This window comes from Hipposideros armiger, unplaced genomic scaffold, assembly GCF_001890085.2.
Source record: "Hipposideros armiger isolate ML-2016 unplaced genomic scaffold, ASM189008v1 scaffold_1286, whole genome shotgun sequence".
In the NCBI taxonomy this organism is placed as follows: domain Eukaryota; kingdom Metazoa; phylum Chordata; class Mammalia; order Chiroptera; family Hipposideridae; genus Hipposideros; species Hipposideros armiger.
In genome coordinates this window covers 174,738-191,082 of record NW_017732636.1, presented here as the reverse complement: position 1 = coordinate 191,082, position 16,345 = coordinate 174,738, and the positions used below count along the sequence as shown (strand labels likewise).

At 60.4% G+C, this 16,345-nt stretch overlaps 3 protein-coding genes and 1 long non-coding RNA gene across 6 annotated transcripts; 2 read left to right on the top strand and 2 right to left on the bottom strand.

Moving 5' to 3' along the window:
- Window positions 1-271: 271 nt before the first annotated feature.
- On the bottom strand, window positions 272-1,443 carry LOC109377095 (uncharacterized). 2 transcript variants are annotated; one of them, XR_002122822.1, is made up of 2 exons: window positions 682-1,443; window positions 272-541 (listed from the first exon to the last, which is right to left on the bottom strand). It is a non-coding gene; the product is annotated as an uncharacterized LOC109377095 (long non-coding RNA). The 2 variants fall into 2 exon arrangements; XR_002122821.1 differs by having other exon boundaries at window positions 1,233-1,443.
- A 143-nt stretch (window positions 1,444-1,586) lies between these two features.
- UBE2M (ubiquitin conjugating enzyme E2 M) lies at window positions 1,587-4,779 on the top strand. Its single transcript, XM_019633350.1, has 6 exons — window positions 1,587-2,291; window positions 3,334-3,428; window positions 3,558-3,596; window positions 3,711-3,814; window positions 4,114-4,177; window positions 4,262-4,779. The coding sequence occupies exons 1-6, from the start codon at window positions 2,183-2,185 to the stop codon at window positions 4,400-4,402; spliced, it is 552 nt and encodes a 183-aa protein (XP_019488895.1). The 5' UTR covers window positions 1,587-2,182; the 3' UTR covers window positions 4,403-4,779.
- Window positions 4,780-5,380: 601 nt separating this feature from the next.
- On the top strand, window positions 5,381-7,966 carry CHMP2A (charged multivesicular body protein 2A). 2 transcript variants are annotated; one of them, XM_019633349.1, is made up of 6 exons: window positions 5,381-5,507; window positions 6,245-6,459; window positions 7,090-7,269; window positions 7,386-7,516; window positions 7,591-7,652; window positions 7,733-7,966. In XM_019633349.1, the coding sequence occupies exons 2-6, from the start codon at window positions 6,292-6,294 to the stop codon at window positions 7,858-7,860; spliced, it is 669 nt and encodes a 222-aa protein (XP_019488894.1). In that variant the 5' UTR covers window positions 5,381-5,507; window positions 6,245-6,291; the 3' UTR covers window positions 7,861-7,966. The 2 variants fall into 2 exon arrangements, with proteins under 2 accessions (XP_019488894.1, XP_019488893.1); XM_019633348.1 differs by having other exon boundaries at window positions 5,383-5,507; window positions 6,267-6,459.
- A 509-nt stretch (window positions 7,967-8,475) lies between these two features.
- Window positions 8,476-15,270, bottom strand: TRIM28 (tripartite motif containing 28). The gene is made up of 19 exons (XM_019633302.1): window positions 15,054-15,270; window positions 14,439-14,948; window positions 14,010-14,122; window positions 13,660-13,792; window positions 11,988-12,056; window positions 11,514-11,649; window positions 11,325-11,441; window positions 11,129-11,243; window positions 10,855-11,001; window positions 10,648-10,762; window positions 10,464-10,570; window positions 10,342-10,378; window positions 10,215-10,260; window positions 9,891-10,143; window positions 9,482-9,801; window positions 9,291-9,408; window positions 9,120-9,206; window positions 8,902-9,039; window positions 8,476-8,807 (listed from the first exon to the last, which is right to left on the bottom strand). The coding sequence occupies exons 1-19, from the start codon at window positions 15,268-15,270 to the stop codon at window positions 8,631-8,633; spliced, it is 2,955 nt and encodes a 984-aa protein (XP_019488847.1). The 3' UTR covers window positions 8,476-8,630.
- Between the last annotated feature and the right edge of the window lie 1,075 nt (window positions 15,271-16,345).

Genomic DNA, 16,345 nt, shown 5'->3' with positions numbered 1-16,345 from the left:
AGACCCAATGGCCCCCTTTTCCTAACATTGCTTGCATGGCTGAGTCTTTCCCACTGCACTGTGGGGAAGCCACGATGTTAGAGACCACAGAAGTCCAGCTTTGGCTAGTCCAGTGTCACCTCTCCAGGGAACCAATACCCTATCCCCCAATGGGCCATCAGCTGATGGGCCTCAGCAACCGGCCTGAGGATGGGCACATGGACCAGGCTGGCCAATTGAAACCACCCCCTGAAACTTTGGCTGGAAAGAGCATGATGGTCATTAACCATAATGTGGAGACAGCATTTATGAAAATAATCAGCAAGAGCAGAATGGCTAAGAAGAACGGAGAGGAAGGGTTACAGGGAGAACTTCAGTCTGGAGGTGCCCTCTGAGTCCTAGGACCAGCTATGTCTGAAGCTTGAGAACGCTGGGATGGTTGCAATTACATCGGTCCCAAACCTGAGCTGTTTGAGACTTGAGCCCCCATCCTTACTTAGCCTTGCACCCCTCCAGCATTCAGCTCTCACGGGAGTCCAGAAACGATGCTGGGAATGTGAGGCTGGAACAACAGAGGAGATAAAGGGGGCGTCTGGGTTGGTGGCATTGAGAATGGAAGGGCCGAAAGGGGGAAGCGATTACAGAAATACAGCTGGGATCAGTCCACGGAGACCAAGGACGCTAAGGATAACAGGCACTCACAGGGCAGAGCCTCCACGGAAGCTGAGACCGGGATGGATGCCAGACCTATGTCCGACGAGGTGGAGGCGACTCCCTGAGGTTAGGATAGCGACTGGGGCGGATGTAAGAACCACGGGCCTGGGCCTGGGCCAGGGCAGATGGCTGAGAGGAACCTGGCCGACCGCAAAGCGGCCCCACAGTACTCTGGGAGGGGACCGCGCATTGTCTCAGGGACAGAAGGGGAAATGCCGCGGGAGGCACCCGCGGATGCGGAAGGGCTGAGCTGCAGAGCCCCGGCTGTCCTGACTGGTCAGCCCCGCACTAGGCAGCCCTCCTGGCGCCGCTCCCGACCCGCCTCACGGTTTCCGCGTTGACAGCCGGAAGTCGCAGAACCCTGAGGGACATGCTGAGCTGTGATTGGAGGGGAGGCTGGCCCAGCCCCCGTCGCAGACGGCGGAAGATCATCCTGCGCTCCGCTGAACTCCCCGAAATCGGCCCCCACCCGAGTGTCCACCCGCATTACCCTCCAGAATGCTGACCGCTCTCTGGCACAATACATTTTGTTAGTTTACCTCAACTAGAATCTCCCCGAGCGGGTTGATTGGGTTTGCGATAGAACACGAGGGTGCTCGACTCCGCACTCCCTGGAAAACGCCCCTGGCCTCTCCCTGGGCTCTGGCCCGCAACGATCACCATGCCTCTGTCTGTGACTTCCGGGAAAGGACCCCATTTGACCCATCCCCGCTGCGGTCTGCACTAGTGCAAGCGGGAATGGCCGGACAGCGAGCGAAGCTGCCCGCATCTGCCCCACTTAAAGATGGCGGCGACACCGCCCCCGCCTGTATCCGCGGGCGTCCCCGGAAGTGACCACGAGACGCCTGGACAAGCGGAAGTACTCGAGCCCCGGCCGAAAGAATCCGAACCCTAAGCCTCATAGGGGAGCAAAGCGGGGCGGAGACGTCGGGGGTGGCTGCGCAGGTGCACAGCGCAGGCCAGGCGGGAAGAGCCGAAGCGGGCAGGCGGCGGAAATAGCCGAAGTGGTAGGGCGCCCGAGGCCGTTGCGAACCTCCGCGCCGTAGCCGCTACTGCCGCGGAAGCCGAGACTTCTGAACACCGCCTCCGCCTCCTTCCACCCCTAGCCGCAACCCCTTCGCGAACGAGCGAGTGAGCGAGGCGACGGCGCGTCCCAGAGAGCCTGAGTCCGTAACCGCAGCTGGGCCCTTGACCTGAGCGGGCGAAGAGGCGGAGGTAGCGACCGGGTGGGGGCGGGGCCGAGCAGTCCCGAGGAGAGTCGAGTTTGCTCGAGCACCGCCGAGCGAGCCCGAGGCGCCGGGCCAGGCCGGAGCCGGACTACGGGAGCCGACGCGGGTCGCGCGGTGGGCGCGGAGCGGCGCGGCAGGCCGGACGGGCCGCGGCAGCAGCGGAGAAGGCGGCAGCGGGGGGTCCGAGTGGCGCGGGCGGCGACGGGCGGCCGTGTGGCCGGGGTCCCGGGCCCCGCGGCGACGGCGGCGGCGGCGGCAGGATGATCAAGCTGTTCTCGCTGAAGCAGCAGAAGAAGGAGGAGGAGTCGGCGGGCGGCACCAAGGGCAGCAGCAAGAAGGCGTCGGCGGCGCAGCTGCGGATCCAGAAGGGTAGGGGTCGGGCGTCAGGGCCTGGGGTGGGGTAATGGGGGACCAGGAGTTGGATAATGTTTTCCTCATGGTCAGTGATGTCAGATTGGAGGCCGTGGATGTGAGGGGTCGGAGGTCAGGGCCTGAGGTGGGGTGATGGAGGATCGCATGGGGTAATGCATTCGGGGTGGGGGGGAATCAGAGAAGTGGGGCACAGGATGGGGCATTTAGGATATTCGGAAAGCCAGGCAGGCACTTGGTATTAGGGACCGGGAATCTGAGGGTCAAGCGGTGGAGGGTGGTAGTAGGGGACCCGGGGCTGAGAGTCTGGGGGTCAGACGGGAACCTGGATGACAAGCAAAGGAGATGGGGATAGTGGGAGCCGCGGATTGAGGATAGGAGTGGGAGAGTATTATGCTGGGGTCACTGGGAATCAGAGTGCGGTGGGTAGAGTAGGTTCTGGGGCCTGGGGGTCATCATATCGCAATTAGGGGCTTGGGGTGACAGGTAGAGGAGGGAGGGGATAGTGGGTGCCAGGGAGAGTGAGGCTGGGGACTCACACGTCTGGGGGTCAGATAGGAACCTGGGTTTGGGATGACAGCAGGGGAGAGATGCTGGAGACCTGGGATTGGTGAGGGGATGATTTAGGGTATAGAGGTGCCAGGGTTCTTGAGTTCGGGTGGGCAGGTGGGGATGAGCAGAGCCCACTAGAAAGTTGGAGGTCGTGGCTGGGGATCCTGGGGTTTGCGGTTGTTAGGTGCTCTTGGGGGCCACTTGGGAGTCTGTGGATTCAGAAGAGTCGGAAGTTTATCCTGGGCCAGGAGCTAGGGCACAGCCACAACCGAAGATGCATGTTTGGGGTGTGTCTTGGACCCAGAAGATCCTGTTTGGAGACTGGGGAGCAGAAAGAGCAAGGAGAGAGTTGGGGGTGTGGGGCACAGCCCAGGACAGCCCTGGGGGTCTTGGAAGAAGTCATAGGGGCTGCTGGCACCCATACCTGCTCTGAGCACCCTCCTCTCTCACTCTCCCCTCTCTGTTCTCTTTCTCTGCTGTGCAAACCCAGACATAAACGAGCTAAACCTGCCCAAGACGTGTGACATCAGCTTTTCAGATCCCGACGACCTCCTCAACTTCAAGCTGGTTATCTGTCCTGATGAGGTGAGGGCAACACTCAGCTAGACTCCCAGGCACAGGCTGGGTGGGGGCTGGCTCCCAAGTAGGAAGACCTGGTTCACCTGTCATGCCCTGCAGGATGGGGCCCTAACTCCTTTTTCTTTCCCCTCACAGGGCTTCTACAAGAGCGGGAAGTTTGTGTTCAGTTTTAAGGTGAGTCCCAGATGGGCCGGGGTGGCTCCCTGGGCTGAGGAGGCAACAGCTGAGGCCCCAGCCAGGCACTGCCAGGGCACCTATCCACCTCCTGCTCTCTTTTCCTGGAGCCAGGTGGGCCAGGGTTACCCGCATGACCCCCCCAAGGTGAAGTGTGAGACGATGGTCTATCACCCCAACATTGACCTCGAGGGCAACGTCTGCCTCAACATCCTCAGGTGAGGGCGCTGGCCCTCCATTGCTCTACCCAGCCCTGCCTGCCAGGCCCCCTTCATAGCCTTGCACTGAACCAGTGTTCCTTCCCTCCCCCTGTGGTCTGTGTCCATCTATCTCTTCATCTCCATGTTTTCTTCCTCATGGCTAGACCTTGGCTTTCTCCCTGGCCTACTCTGCACCCTCCCCCTTGCCGCTCACATCCGCACTGTCCCACGCCCTGGGCCTGACTTGTCCAGTTCCAGCAGGGCGTGTGGCAGCTGCCCACTCGCCAGCCCCTGAACCTGATGCTTTCTGCCCACAGAGAGGACTGGAAGCCAGTCCTTACGATAAACTCCATAATTTATGGCCTGCAGTATCTCTTCTTGGTGAGTAGGGCTGGGTGGGTAGGGCTTGGGGTGGTTGGCCTTCTGCCCCTTGGGCCTGTTGACCCCTGTCAATACTGGCCACAGGAGCCCAACCCTGAAGACCCGCTGAACAAGGAGGCCGCTGAGGTCCTACAGAACAACCGGCGGCTGTTTGAGCAGAATGTGCAGCGCTCCATGCGAGGTGGCTACATCGGCTCCACCTACTTCGAGCGCTGCCTGAAATAGGGTTGGCGCCTACCCACCCCTGCCAGGGCCACTAGCCCCGGCGTCCCCTGCAAATATTTATTGGGGGCCACAGGTGGGGAGCATGGGGTGGCAGGTGGGGGAAATCCCATGCCCTGGCCTTGCCTCCTCTCCCTACCACCCGCTCCTAGTTATTTTTTTTTGTTAACCACCATGTGATTAAGGTCGGCGCTATCTGCCCCGACCTGCTCAGCGATGGGAAATGAATTGGCTTGTCTAGCCCCCTGCTGGGTGCTGTCCAACCCCCCACTTTGGGCTCTGGGGTGGGTGGCCAAGGGGACTGGGTGGCCTGGGCCCTGCCACCCCATCCTTCCACCACTGGAGGTCCCACCAGGCTATTAAAGGGGAATGTTACTGCATGGCCTCTGCCTCTTCCTTCTGTGGGCGGGGAGGGGCAGGTGATATCCACCAAGGCTTCTTGGACAAGAGTACCGGAAGGTGTGTGGTCCCAGGTGGCATTGGGGCACCCCTCAGCAGGCTGTCCATTGCCAGGGGCAGTGGGGAGATCAAGCCCCAAGCCTTGGGCAGGGCGGGATGCATCCCAATTTGGGATGAGGCAGGGGTGGAATCCAGCAACCACTGGCTTTCTGGCCGGCAGACCAGCTTAGGGGAAAGGGCGCCATCTCCACCTCCGTCCCCACCTGCCATGGTGGACCCGCAGAGGAGGACCCTGCCTGGTGTTACCAGGTGCCTGAGGCCCAAAAACATCAGGGAGAAGTCAGTGGGTGTGATGTGGGACGCATGACCTGTGGGGTGGCTGAGGGGAAGGTGTCAGAAGGTGCACCAACCCTGCGGGTTGGGGCTACGGGCGTGACCGGGCTGCCTGAGGCGGAACGCGAAAGTGTGGCACACCCTCAGGACTGCCGCAGAGAAACGGAAGATGGTGCGCATGCGCATGCGCTCCGGCCTGTTCCAGGGCGTGTGCGCACGCGCGTTCTTGCCACCTCCCAGCATTCCGGGTACGGGAGGGGCGTGTGACGTCAGGTCGTTTAATCCGGAAACGGAGGCGACAGAACCGAGGGGCTGTCGGTGGGCGCGCCTGGGATCAGAACGAGAGGCACGGAAGCGGGCCCCTGTCCCAGCTCTGGTGAGTGGCCTCTGTTGGGCCATGGGTCCGGGGGTGAGGGGGCGCATGGGCTGCCAAGAACGAGGGACTCTGCCCCGGCGTCGAGGACCTCGCTATTTACTGGGACCCTGGCCTCGCCATTGGGGTGCCCTACGCCGCGTTGCTGTTGGTGCACAGCACCCCTAACGCTCCGAGACTCTGTCCTGGATGTGCAAAGCCCCCCAGTGTCCACCGTCCTGTTCTCAATGTTCAGGAGTCCCCGAAGACTCCAGACCCTGGCCTGGGTTTACAGGGCGCCCTAAGGTTCATCATATCGTCCTCAGGGTACAGGGGTCTCCGACCTCCCCCAACCGTATTCTCAGCAACCAAGTTCCCTCAGCATTCAAGGACCACCCCGACCCCCAGTACGAATGTCATCCATACACTGTCCTGCTCTGCCTTCACAAGCCCCCACAACTGCCGTCCTTGTTGCTCAGGGTCCCAAATGTCCCCGGTGCATCCACACACATCCACCTCCAGTCTCAGTGCATCAGACATGATCTCACCTCCCGGTCTGAAGAGGGAGGCTTCATGAAGCCTTGCGCCTCCATTGGGGCTGTGATGGGGATGGGGATGGGGCTGGTGTGGGTACGCTATGGATGTCCCCATTTGTGTCCCTGGGCTACAATATTTCTGGGCTGCACTGTTTTGGCCTCCCCCGCCCCCCATACGTTGTGACCCTGGTTGTGCCTCTGGCCACTTTTCTTGCCGCCTTGCAGCTTGGTTTTGCCCTTGTCCCAGGCACCCCTGACGGGCTCCTGCTGCCATGGACCTGTTGTTTGGGCGCCGGAAGACACCAGAGGAGCTACTGCGGCAGAACCAACGGGCCCTGAACCGGGCCATGCGAGAGCTAGACCGTGAGCGACAGAAGCTAGAGACCCAGGAGAAGAAAATCATTGCAGACATCAAGAAGATGGCCAAGCAGGGGCAGATGGTGAGTTCTGTTTGGTAGGTGCTGGGACACAGGGCCAACCACTGCTGACTTTAGCAAGTGGTACAGGACACCAATAGATGCTTCGAGGAAAATGGCCCCTCCCAGGAAGTGATTATCAGAGCCGAACCATGAGTAATACAGATTGTGCCTGTGAAGATCCAGGCAGCAAGTGTTAGATGAAGTAGTGCTGAGTGAGCTCAGACCACTCAGTACAGGCCACAGTGGAAGCTGAGCCAAAGCATTTGCTGCAGGAAGGACATGGTGTGGGGTACTTGGACCTGAGGGCCATGAGGAGACACTGCCTTAACCAGGAGTGAGCAGAGCCTGTGATGGGTGACAGTTTGGGCCTGAGCAGCTGGGTTGAGGAGGTGCCATTTCCTGGGATGGACAAGGCAAGGAAGAGGTCTGGAGAGAAGTAAAAAGCTGGCTTTGAGTAGGCCTATGACTGCCAGGCTTCTATGAGGTGGCGAGGACAGGACTCTGTTTAAGTCAAGGCAGTGACTGTATGGCCCAGCATTCACAGGTCAGAGAAGCTCACAGAGGACCCTGTGGACCAGATTGGGAGGAGGGAGCAGTGGCTGCTGGGGTTAGCCACAGGGCCTCTGCCTGCCACCTGTCCCATCTCCTCAGGATGCAGTGCGCATCATGGCCAAGGACCTGGTACGCACACGGCGTTATGTGCGCAAGTTTGTATTGATGCGGGCCAACATCCAGGCTGTATCCCTCAAGATTCAGACACTCAAGTCCAACAACTCCATGGCACAAGCCATGAAGGGCGTCACCAAAGCCATGGGCACCATGAACAGACAGGTAGGTAGGCCTGTTCCTGTCCCTTCCCCCCAGGTGCCAACCCCTGTACCCGTCAAGGACTACTAGGCTCACTGCCTACCCCTTCTCCCCCCACCCCACACACACACACCTTGTAGCTCAAGCTGCCTCAGATCCAGAAGATCATGATGGAGTTTGAGCGGCAGGCAGAGATAATGGACATGAAAGAGGAGATGATGAATGATGCCATTGACGATGCCATGGGCGATGAGGAAGATGAAGAGGAGAGGTACTGACATCCAGTGGGGGTGGGAGCAGACCTGCCCCTCATGCCTGACCCTCAGTTCCTCTTCTCTCCTCCAGTGATGCCGTTGTGTCCCAGGTCCTGGATGAGCTGGGTCTGAGCCTGACAGATGAGCTGTCCAGTGAGTGCCCACGGCTTGGGCTTGGTTTTCCCTCCCAACACGGTCTCCCACAAGGAGCTCTAACCCCCATCTCTCTGCAGACCTCCCATCCACTGGAGGCTCACTCAGTGTGGCTGCCACTGGGAAGAAGGCAGAGGCCACGGCGTCAGCCCTTGTGGATGCAGATGCAGACCTGGAGGAACGGCTCAAGAACCTGCGGAGGGACTGACTGCCCCATGCCACCCCAGGCCGCTGACACCCACTTTCACTGTACCCTGTCTGTAATAAGACACCCACTTTTATTGTACCCTGTAATAAAAGACATTGGACACTTATTTCTGGGCCTATGTGACTGGCCTCAGTAGGTCTCGGGGCCTGAATCACTCAGAGCATGCCTGTCAAGAGGACAAGTACCAGATTACTTGGGTTGTGGGTTAGGGAGGGCAGAGGTACAGGCCAAGCCCACGCATGTTCACACTTGGGAATCGTAGGTCCAGCTGCAGCATCCGTTCCAGGCCTCTAGTGCCTTGGCCTCAACGCTATGCTCACTCCCCAGACCGCAGGCTCCCAATACCCTAGAATTCTAGCACCTCAGCCCACCAAGCTCACTGGTGCCCTGTCTGGTCATGCCAAGTCCAGGAGGCACTCAGGAAGAGGAGTCACCACCAAGCACATAACAGGCTTCCCCGTGCCTGCCCACAGGGTACCCTCCCACTCACCTGAGACTCCCCACATCAGAGAGGGTCCAGAAGGGACGCCCTACCCCTGCAGGGCCCACCAGGGCTTGGTGAGAGAGCTGCAGGCAGAGACCAAGCCCCAGGACACTGCCCCCACCAAGCAAGGCTTGAACTCGTGAAGTTTTTATTAAATCCACAGAAGTAAAAACCATATTGTGAGGGGCTGGGGAAGGGGGTACCAAGGAGTGGGAGCCAGGCCACCAGAGGGGGAAGGGCAGGGGTAACAGGACAGATAGGCTGAGCTAGCTCAAGGGGCCCAGCTTCAGGGGCCATCACCAGACCCACTGGACAACTCCTGGGCACTCAGGCCAGCACCAGGCAGGCTCAGGGGCGGGGGCTCCACCAGCACAGCAGAGAACTTGGTGTCACCGAAGGCCTCGTTCATGCGAGTCTCAAAGAAGCGCTGCAGGCCAATGATGGACTGCACGTCTGCCTTGTCCTGAGCAAGGTGGGTGGCAGGGTGGGTTCCAGCCCTCCTGGACCCTCCCCTCCCCAAGCCTCACCCCTACCCCTGCCCTCCTCCATAGGCTCACCTCTGTCAGCTTGTTGAATTGCTTGAACATACGGCCCACATCCTGGACAAATTCCTGGGGGGAACTATAGGGGGGTGACAACTTCTCCTGGAGGCGGGCCCTGATCAGGGTAAGGTCCAGGGTGCCACCAGGCTGATCCTACAGTAAGAGGCCACAGGCAGCAGGTGAGGCAGGGTGCCCAGTCCTGCCCAGGACTCCCCGCAAGTGCCAGGACTCACCAAGGAGAAGCTCGAGTCAGTAGCCAGCTGGTGCAGGGGCCGACAAGGCTCGTGGCAGAACAGGGCCAGCAGGACACGCTCACATTTCTATAGCGAGAAACAGTATAGAGAATGTCAGCAGGGGCGGGGCATGGAGCTATTTAACAACCAAGGGAAAGGCCCCATCCTCACCTGCTGGTTGGCTGGTGACAGCTTGGCCACCACTCCAGTGCTGTCACCAGTGTCCAGGCTGCCATCCTCCTCCTTCAGGTCAGGTAGCACATGGCAGAGTGAGCAGCTCCACTCCTCCCTGGAGGGGACAAAAAATGAGGAGCTGCCCCCACCCTGGCCAGCCCATCACCCCAGCACCCACAGCCTCGCACCCTGGCACATCCTGCAAGGCAGGCAGGTGACAGTCCAGGTGGAAGCAGAACTCGCACTGGTTGCACATGACCAGATCGCCTGGCTTCTGGCAGACGCGGCAGATAGTGGCACTGTCATCCAGGGCACCCGGACCACCAGCCGGAGCTGAGGTGCCCTCTGGAGCCACCACCTCCAGGCTTGAGCTGGTGCTGCCACTCGGTGAGGCCAGGCGTGGGCCCTCAGCACCAGGGCCCTCTGCCAGGGCCATCAGCACAGGCTTGGTCTCGGGGCCTTCAGTGGCAGCAAGTGGGGCTCCAATAGCGGCCTCTGTCTCTTCCTCCTAAAAGGAAGTGACGGGTGTTCAGCAGTGGTGCAGGTCTAGGCAGCAGTGGTCATTTCCCAGCTGTGGTCACCTGGGGTCAAGCTCACCTTGACGATGGCCATGCCAGGCAGAGGCTGGACACCAGGGGCACCAGGGGGCGCAGTCCCTGGCTGTCCAGCAGCAGCGGCCGCAGCCCCACGCTCAATGACGATCAAGTTGTAGTCTTCCGTGGTGCTGCCTGGGAAGACCTTGAAGACTGGTGGCTGGCTGTCAGCCGTGAGGTCAAGATCCAGGCGCTCCAGGCTAACCCGTGGCACTTTGCGCATGAGGCCACTCACCTCACCGTCACCTGTGCGGGACCTGTGGGTATAGCTGGGCGTCAACACCTCTATCCCTACATCTACCCACTCTCCCAGGACAACCACACTTACCGTTTCACGCCCGACACATGGGGTTCTGCACTTGAGTAGGGGTCGTCTGCTCAAAGACAGAAAAGGGACAGTGGGCTGGGGTGGCCTAGAGCTCTGGGATCTCCCACCTACCAGCACACCCACTCACCTGACCCGAAGCCAAAGCCTTCCTGCACTTCCATGGGCTGCGGATAAAGCAGGCTGGGTCTCAGTGGGCAGGTGTCTCAGAGAACCACACCATCTGCCCGCCCAGGACCCTCCTCTGCTCACCTGGCTGCTGCCAGAGCCCTGCTTGCTCAAGGGCCCTGGAGCCCGTGGGGGAGCCATGGGCGCAGGACCTGTGGAGTTGGGGCCAGGACGCTCTGCCACGATCTTGCCTGCAGGAAAGAGGGAGACATGAGGCACAGTGCCTAGGTGCTGGCAAGGAGCAGCGTGGGGACAGACAAGGACCAACCAAAGGCCTCCGCGCTCTTGGTCCAGGCATTGAGGTCCCACTGGAACTTCATCTCGCCGTGTGGCTCCACAGGATCCACGATCATTTTGAGGGCACGGTGCAGCTGGAAGTATATCTGGGGGCAGGGCATGTGTGAGCATAGTGGTGACCAGGCCACAGGAGGCTGAAGGCACCTGCCTACACCCCACCTGCTGCCCCAGCACACACCAGCTTCTTGGAGAGCAACAGGGCTGTGTTGTTGTCACTCTCCAGGGCCCAGGAGGCGAAGCGCAGGATGTGTTCCTGGTGCTTCTGAATCTTGGTCATGGTCCAGTGCTGCCGCTCCAGGCGCTCCTGCTGCCCCTCAGTCACTTTCTGCAGGGGGGGAGGCCATCAGAAACCAGCGGGGAGAGATAAAATCCACAGGACCCTCCCACTAAGCATGGGGCCAGCAACCAGCAGAGGGGGCCAGTCCCCAGGACCCTCCCACCACCCAGAGCACCTGGGCGTCGTTGACCAGCACGCGGCCCCGCTTGTTCAACTCCTTCATGATCTGCAGGATAGCCATCTTGACATCCACCTGCACGCGCTTTTGCACGTCAGACACTTGGCGAATCCTGGGGAGCAAGCCGTTCAGGTTAGGACCAGCTGGGCAGGCCTCACCTGGGGGACGCCCTGTGGCCCTGACATCCACTTACGAGCTGCGAACCTCCTTGGTGTTCTTCTGGAGGGTGGCGTGCTTATCCCCAAGCCGCTTCACCAGAGAGGCCAGGAGTTTGCGCTGGTTCCTCACTGCGTCCTCCAGGAATTGGTACCTGAGGGCAGACAGAGGTGGGCCTGGGCGCTGGACAAAAAAGCCCCCACGCCCCCACCCCCGCAGGACTCACTGGTGGTCCTTGTGGGCATTGAGCTGGCAGTCCCGGCAGGTGAGGGTGTCACAGCTTTCACAGAACAGCACGAGGGGTTCATGCTTGTGCACACTGCAGTACACTGTGCGTTCGCCATCTCGGGACTTGGCTGGCCCTAGGGAACGAGTACAGTAAGGAGGGAGCCCAACCTCAGTGTGTCCAACTGCGGGCCTCACTTCCTGCCTGTCCTGCAGCCCTGGGCTACCTACTGGAAAAACCCAGGGGCCCTGCAAGAGCACAGGTCCGAGCGACCAGACCCTTGCTCTAAAAACTTCCTGTCCCAAGCCTAACCAAGAGACCACCCCCCTCCAGCTTCTGGCAGTGAGGATGATGGCCTTTGACAGGAGACCTCCCCCCTGCTGGTCCCTCTCTGGAACCTTCTCCAGGTGGACACTCAAAAAGAGCTCCTCCGCCTCCGAACCCCCCACTCGGTTCCCTTTCTCTTCCACTCACAGCAGGCTCTGTCCAGCAGGGGGGCTTTCTGGCTACTGAGGCATCCCGGGCACGAAGAACATTTGCTTTCTGGCACAGACAGAAAGCGAATCAGGGCCTAGAGGCACCACTCAGGCAGCTTCCTCAGGAGCCACGCCTGCGGACCTCCCTCTTCTTTGATAAGAGAAGGCCACAGAGGACCGGCCGAGTGGCGCGATGGTTAAGAACTGGCTTGGGACGCCAGAGGGCCCCGGTTCGGATCCCACATATGAGGGCCAGTGACACTGCCCTCCACAGCTAAGATGCTGAACAACAGCTCAACCTGGAGCTGGGCTGCCTTGAGTCGCCGGCAACGGCGTAGGCTGCAGCCCCTGTGGCAGTGGGTTGCCATGGGCTACTGTGTGTAGCCAGCAGCCAGCGTGAGCGGCCAGCAGCTGCAGTGAGCGGCCGTCCAGAAGCCGGCGACTGATCTGCCTCGCCCGGGAAGAGGCGCAATGATGGTGCCAACTTGGGCCAGTGAAGCAACGTCCTCCACAACTAGACTGAAGAACAAAAGGACAGCAACTTGTCTGTTCCCCTTCCCCCAATTCCCCAGCACTGTTCCCATCCCATAATTCCACAAAAATCTTTAAAAAAAAAAAAAAAAAGAGAAGGCCATAGACCTTACAAGCCAAGGCCCACAGGCGGCCTTGCAGAGCCTCCTCAGACTGGCAGAGATGAGGTGTCAAACCAGGACTCTCAAAATGGTGTCAGGCCCCCTTAGGGGAGAGGGGGGAGGTCCCGGTGCTGTAACCCAAAGATGAATACACCACGTTGACAACACCCTCCCCACCCAGAGCCTGTCATCGTCAGAAAGCTGCTTGGGAGTCTGTTCCACTTTTCTCCCCAATCCCAAAAACATTCTGGCTATACCAACCCAGCCTGAGATATGTGACCAAAATACAAACCAGGCCTCAGCTCCTTCAATGTTAACTCGTCCTGCACTCTAACCTTTGCCATCCTCATCTTCCCACCAGTACTGTCCCCTGTGCTGGAGCTGCCAGTGACAACTATCAAAAGGTCACTCTGAGAAATTGTAGACCAAAAACTGGGCTAGACTCAGAAAACTAGTAAGTCGCTCACCATACCACTACCAGCACATTCACAGAAAGTCTGAAAATAGCCAGCTGCGCTTTGAGAAATCTACACCCCAAAGATAAAACATTGCCAGGACTGTCAGTAACAGCCTGAGGGCCCTCACAGCTTGTCAAGACACTGTGGCCCAGAGGCCTTTCTCCTACAGAGCCTTATAGCAGGTGCGAGGGAACCCCAGGTCAAGGAGGCCCCTCACATCCCTCTCCGAACACCCTGCGTTTCCCGGTCTGCACACGGAAAACTCAGGGTGGGGGTGAGGGGGTTGGGGGGGTGCCCCCTGATGAGCTTCCTTGAACCCTCTGCATACCCTGAGGCACAATAAGGTATGTCCCTGTGCACTTCTCCTGCCCCCTGCCTGGGGCCTCCTCCCACCCCCCACCTGGACCAGCAGATCGCATACCAGAGCCCCAACCTCCGGATTTTGAGTTCTGCCATCAGGCCTTTCAGGTAGTGCCCCCTAGTGAAGCTCCTGGGACACATCCACCATCTGAAACCCACATGAGCAGCTGAGGACTTATGTAGAAAAGCAGCCCGGGGCCCCCCCTTCCGCCTTGTGTACCAGTGGAGCGAACGGTGTGGTCCTTGGTGTACTTCACCCGCTGGTGTGCCTCCACACACGTCTCACACAGTGGCTCAGAGCACTCCACACAGTAGCTGGTGGCTGGGGCATTATCCTCACAGCTAGTGCAGCACTAGCAGGAAAAAGGCAGAGTCAGGAAACAGAACCACCAGAAAGGCCCACATTTACTATCCAAGAAACGTTAAGTGGTGCCTTTACCTAGCCTAGATAGCCTGCCCAGATGCTCCCAGTGTCAGAAGAGTAAACCTTGGAGATATAACCATGCCCCTGAGCTGGTGACCCCTCCCCATTGCCCAAGACCATCTGATGGTTGCTAGAACTGAACATACCTGATTCGCATCCTGGGAATCAGTGGCAGCCTTGTTGCCACTGTCGCGCATAAAATAATTCTCCACAATATCTTTGGAGAAGCACTGCTGCTTGCACACAGGACAGTCCACCACTGGTAAGAGTAAAAACGATTGAAACCATTCCATGTTCACATCCAGACTATAACCCCATCGCCCCACTGGACCCGGGCCTCCATCACCATCCCATGCTGGGCCGGATCTCCACTCCCATAACAGGAGCCAAACCCTTCTTCCATCGAACTTTAAGTGCACGCCCCATCTCAGCTCCCAGCCGAGCACTCTCCGGGACCCTATCCTCTCGCCTAGCCGATTCACCCGCCACCACCACGCTGAGCACAAACACCCAATCTGCACGCCAGGTCCGGACAGAAGGCTGCTGGGTGGAAGGAGGGGCCCGACAGTACCCACCCGCTCCGTCGCCCGCCGCGCTGCCGTCACTCGCGCTGTTGGCTACGGAGGGCGCCGGGGTCCCAAGACAGGCGCTGCAAGCCGAGTGCAGACAGGGCAGCAAGCGCGGCTCCCTCTCGGGCCGCAAACGTTCCCGGCACACGCCGCAGTGTTCCAGCAGCTCCAGCGCCTCGCCGCCGCCCCCAGCGGGCGATGATGCCGATGCCGAGGCCGAGGCCGAGGCCGAGGCCGAGGCCGAGGCTGCGGCCGCGGCTGCGGCCGGGGAGCGCTTTTCGCCGCCCGCTGAGCCCTCACCCGAGCCCGGGCTGCCCGAGGCGGCTGTCCATTCACACGCCGCCGGGGGCGCCCAGGGGGGAGGAGGGGCACAGGGCCCGCCGCGCAGGCGCAAACACACTCGCCGCCAACTGCTGGGTCGCGGCCGCCGCCGCCGCGAGGCCGACCGCCGCCACGCGCCGCCTGGGCTTCCGCCCGCTGCGCGCAGGGCGCTGCCGAGGCACGGCCAGCCGCTGCCTGCTCAGCTCCCGCCGCCGCCCGCGCTTCCTTCTCAATGGGTACAGAAACCCAACACACACACACACATACACACACACACACACAACACGAACAACCGCTCACCCGCGCGCCCGCTTGCAGAAAGAGCTCCGGTCGGGGGGCGGGACAGAAATAACTGGCGCCGACGCCGCTGCGCACGCGCGCTGGGTGCCTTGAGCTTGGGGGCGGGGCCCGGGCAGATCGCTGTAGACGAGGCAGCGAGTACGCACGCGCCTAAATTGGATCCTCCTATCTTCGCTGGTACCACCTCGGCGCCGCCCGTGCGGCAGGGGCGGGACATTAGTGACGTTACTGCCGCCACTTAGTCCGCGCTCACGGTTGTTAGAGAGTGCGCTACCTCGCCTCCTGCCCTATCGTCACGCCGCTGTGGAACGCACGCGTATTGGCCGTCCAGGCCTCCACTTCAATCCCCGCCCCTTTGGCGGCCGGGAGGAGTCTCCAGTCGCAGCGTTAATAGGCATTCAGGAGGGGGGCGGGGCCGAGACTTGGAGGAGACGGCGGGCCGGAGAGAGGGGCGGAGAGTTCCCGTCCCAGAAGGAGGTTGTATTCTGAGCCGGCAGGCTGACTTTTCGGCTTTAACCTTTTCGTTGTTTAACGTGAGAAACACTGAAACCTGCCCAAATCAAATAGGTCCCAAGGGGTTACAGAGCGGCGAGTCTGAGCTCACGCCTGGCCCACCAAGCGCCCTTTCCCGTCTCCAGCCAGCAGCTAATGCCGACTTGGATGCTTTTCCAGGTGGCCGAACCGAACCTCAACGGTGGTGGCGATCTAAGGAGGGAAGCAGGGTTGGAGGAGTGAATCCTGTCTGAGGGGGTCGGCTCTTGAGAGGATGCAAAGCCTGGGGGCATGGGCGTCCAGCCGCAAGATACTACTGCTCGGAGTCTTCCCGGCTCGCCCCGAGGCCCTAGGCCGCAGGTGGAGCAGGCGCAGCCTCCCTCACTTAGCTCCTCAGGCGCCTGCTCGTGGCGGCGGAGGCGTGCCTGGCCCAGGATGGCCGGGCGTGGCCTTTGTTCCCGGAGGGGGCTGGGGGCCGTGGGGCTTTGTCTCTGCGCTAGTCTTTGTTCCAGCCCTGGCGTTGCCTCCAAATCCCGTCTCCACCCCGCCCCCTCAGCTGCGTCTGGTGGGACCACGCCCCCTGCCGGCCCCCTCTCTCTCCAAGGCCCTGGCCGCCGACCCTTGTTTCCTTTCTCTGATAATTGGGAAAGAAAGTTGGTAGCTGGCCGCCATAGGGTGAGGTGTGGCGTTCTTTAGTAATATTTGCTGGATACTTTGGATGACTGCCCTGCGCTGGGCCCCAGAATCACGTGGGAAGGGGGCGTAATCCATATAATCCATACGTACCCTGTCCCCTACGG

Coding starts and splice junctions, on each gene's coding strand:
- TRIM28 (XM_019633302.1), bottom strand. CDS start 15,270: ATGTCCCGCCCCTGCCGCACGGGCGGCGCCGAGGTGGTACCAGCGAAG. Junction 10,261..10,341: donor AGGCTTTGGCTTCGGGTCAG/GTGAGTGGGTGT, acceptor GTCTTTGAGCAG/ACGACCCCTACTCAAGTGCA. Junction 9,040..9,119: donor CTGACTCGAGCTTCTCCTTG/GTGAGTCCTGGC, acceptor CTCTTACTGTAG/GATCAGCCTGGTGGCACCCT.
- UBE2M (XM_019633350.1), top strand. CDS start 2,183: ATGATCAAGCTGTTCTCGCTGAAGCAGCAGAAGAAGGAGGAGGAGTCG. Junction 2,292..3,333: donor GCAGCTGCGGATCCAGAAGG/GTAGGGGTCGGG, acceptor GTGCAAACCCAG/ACATAAACGAGCTAAACCTG. Junction 3,597..3,710: donor AGTTTGTGTTCAGTTTTAAG/GTGAGTCCCAGA, acceptor TCCTGGAGCCAG/GTGGGCCAGGGTTACCCGCA.
- CHMP2A (XM_019633349.1), top strand. CDS start 6,292: ATGGACCTGTTGTTTGGGCGCCGGAAGACACCAGAGGAGCTACTGCGG. Junction 7,270..7,385: donor TGGGCACCATGAACAGACAG/GTAGGTAGGCCT, acceptor CACACCTTGTAG/CTCAAGCTGCCTCAGATCCA. Junction 7,517..7,590: donor GAGGAAGATGAAGAGGAGAG/GTACTGACATCC, acceptor TCTCTCCTCCAG/TGATGCCGTTGTGTCCCAGG.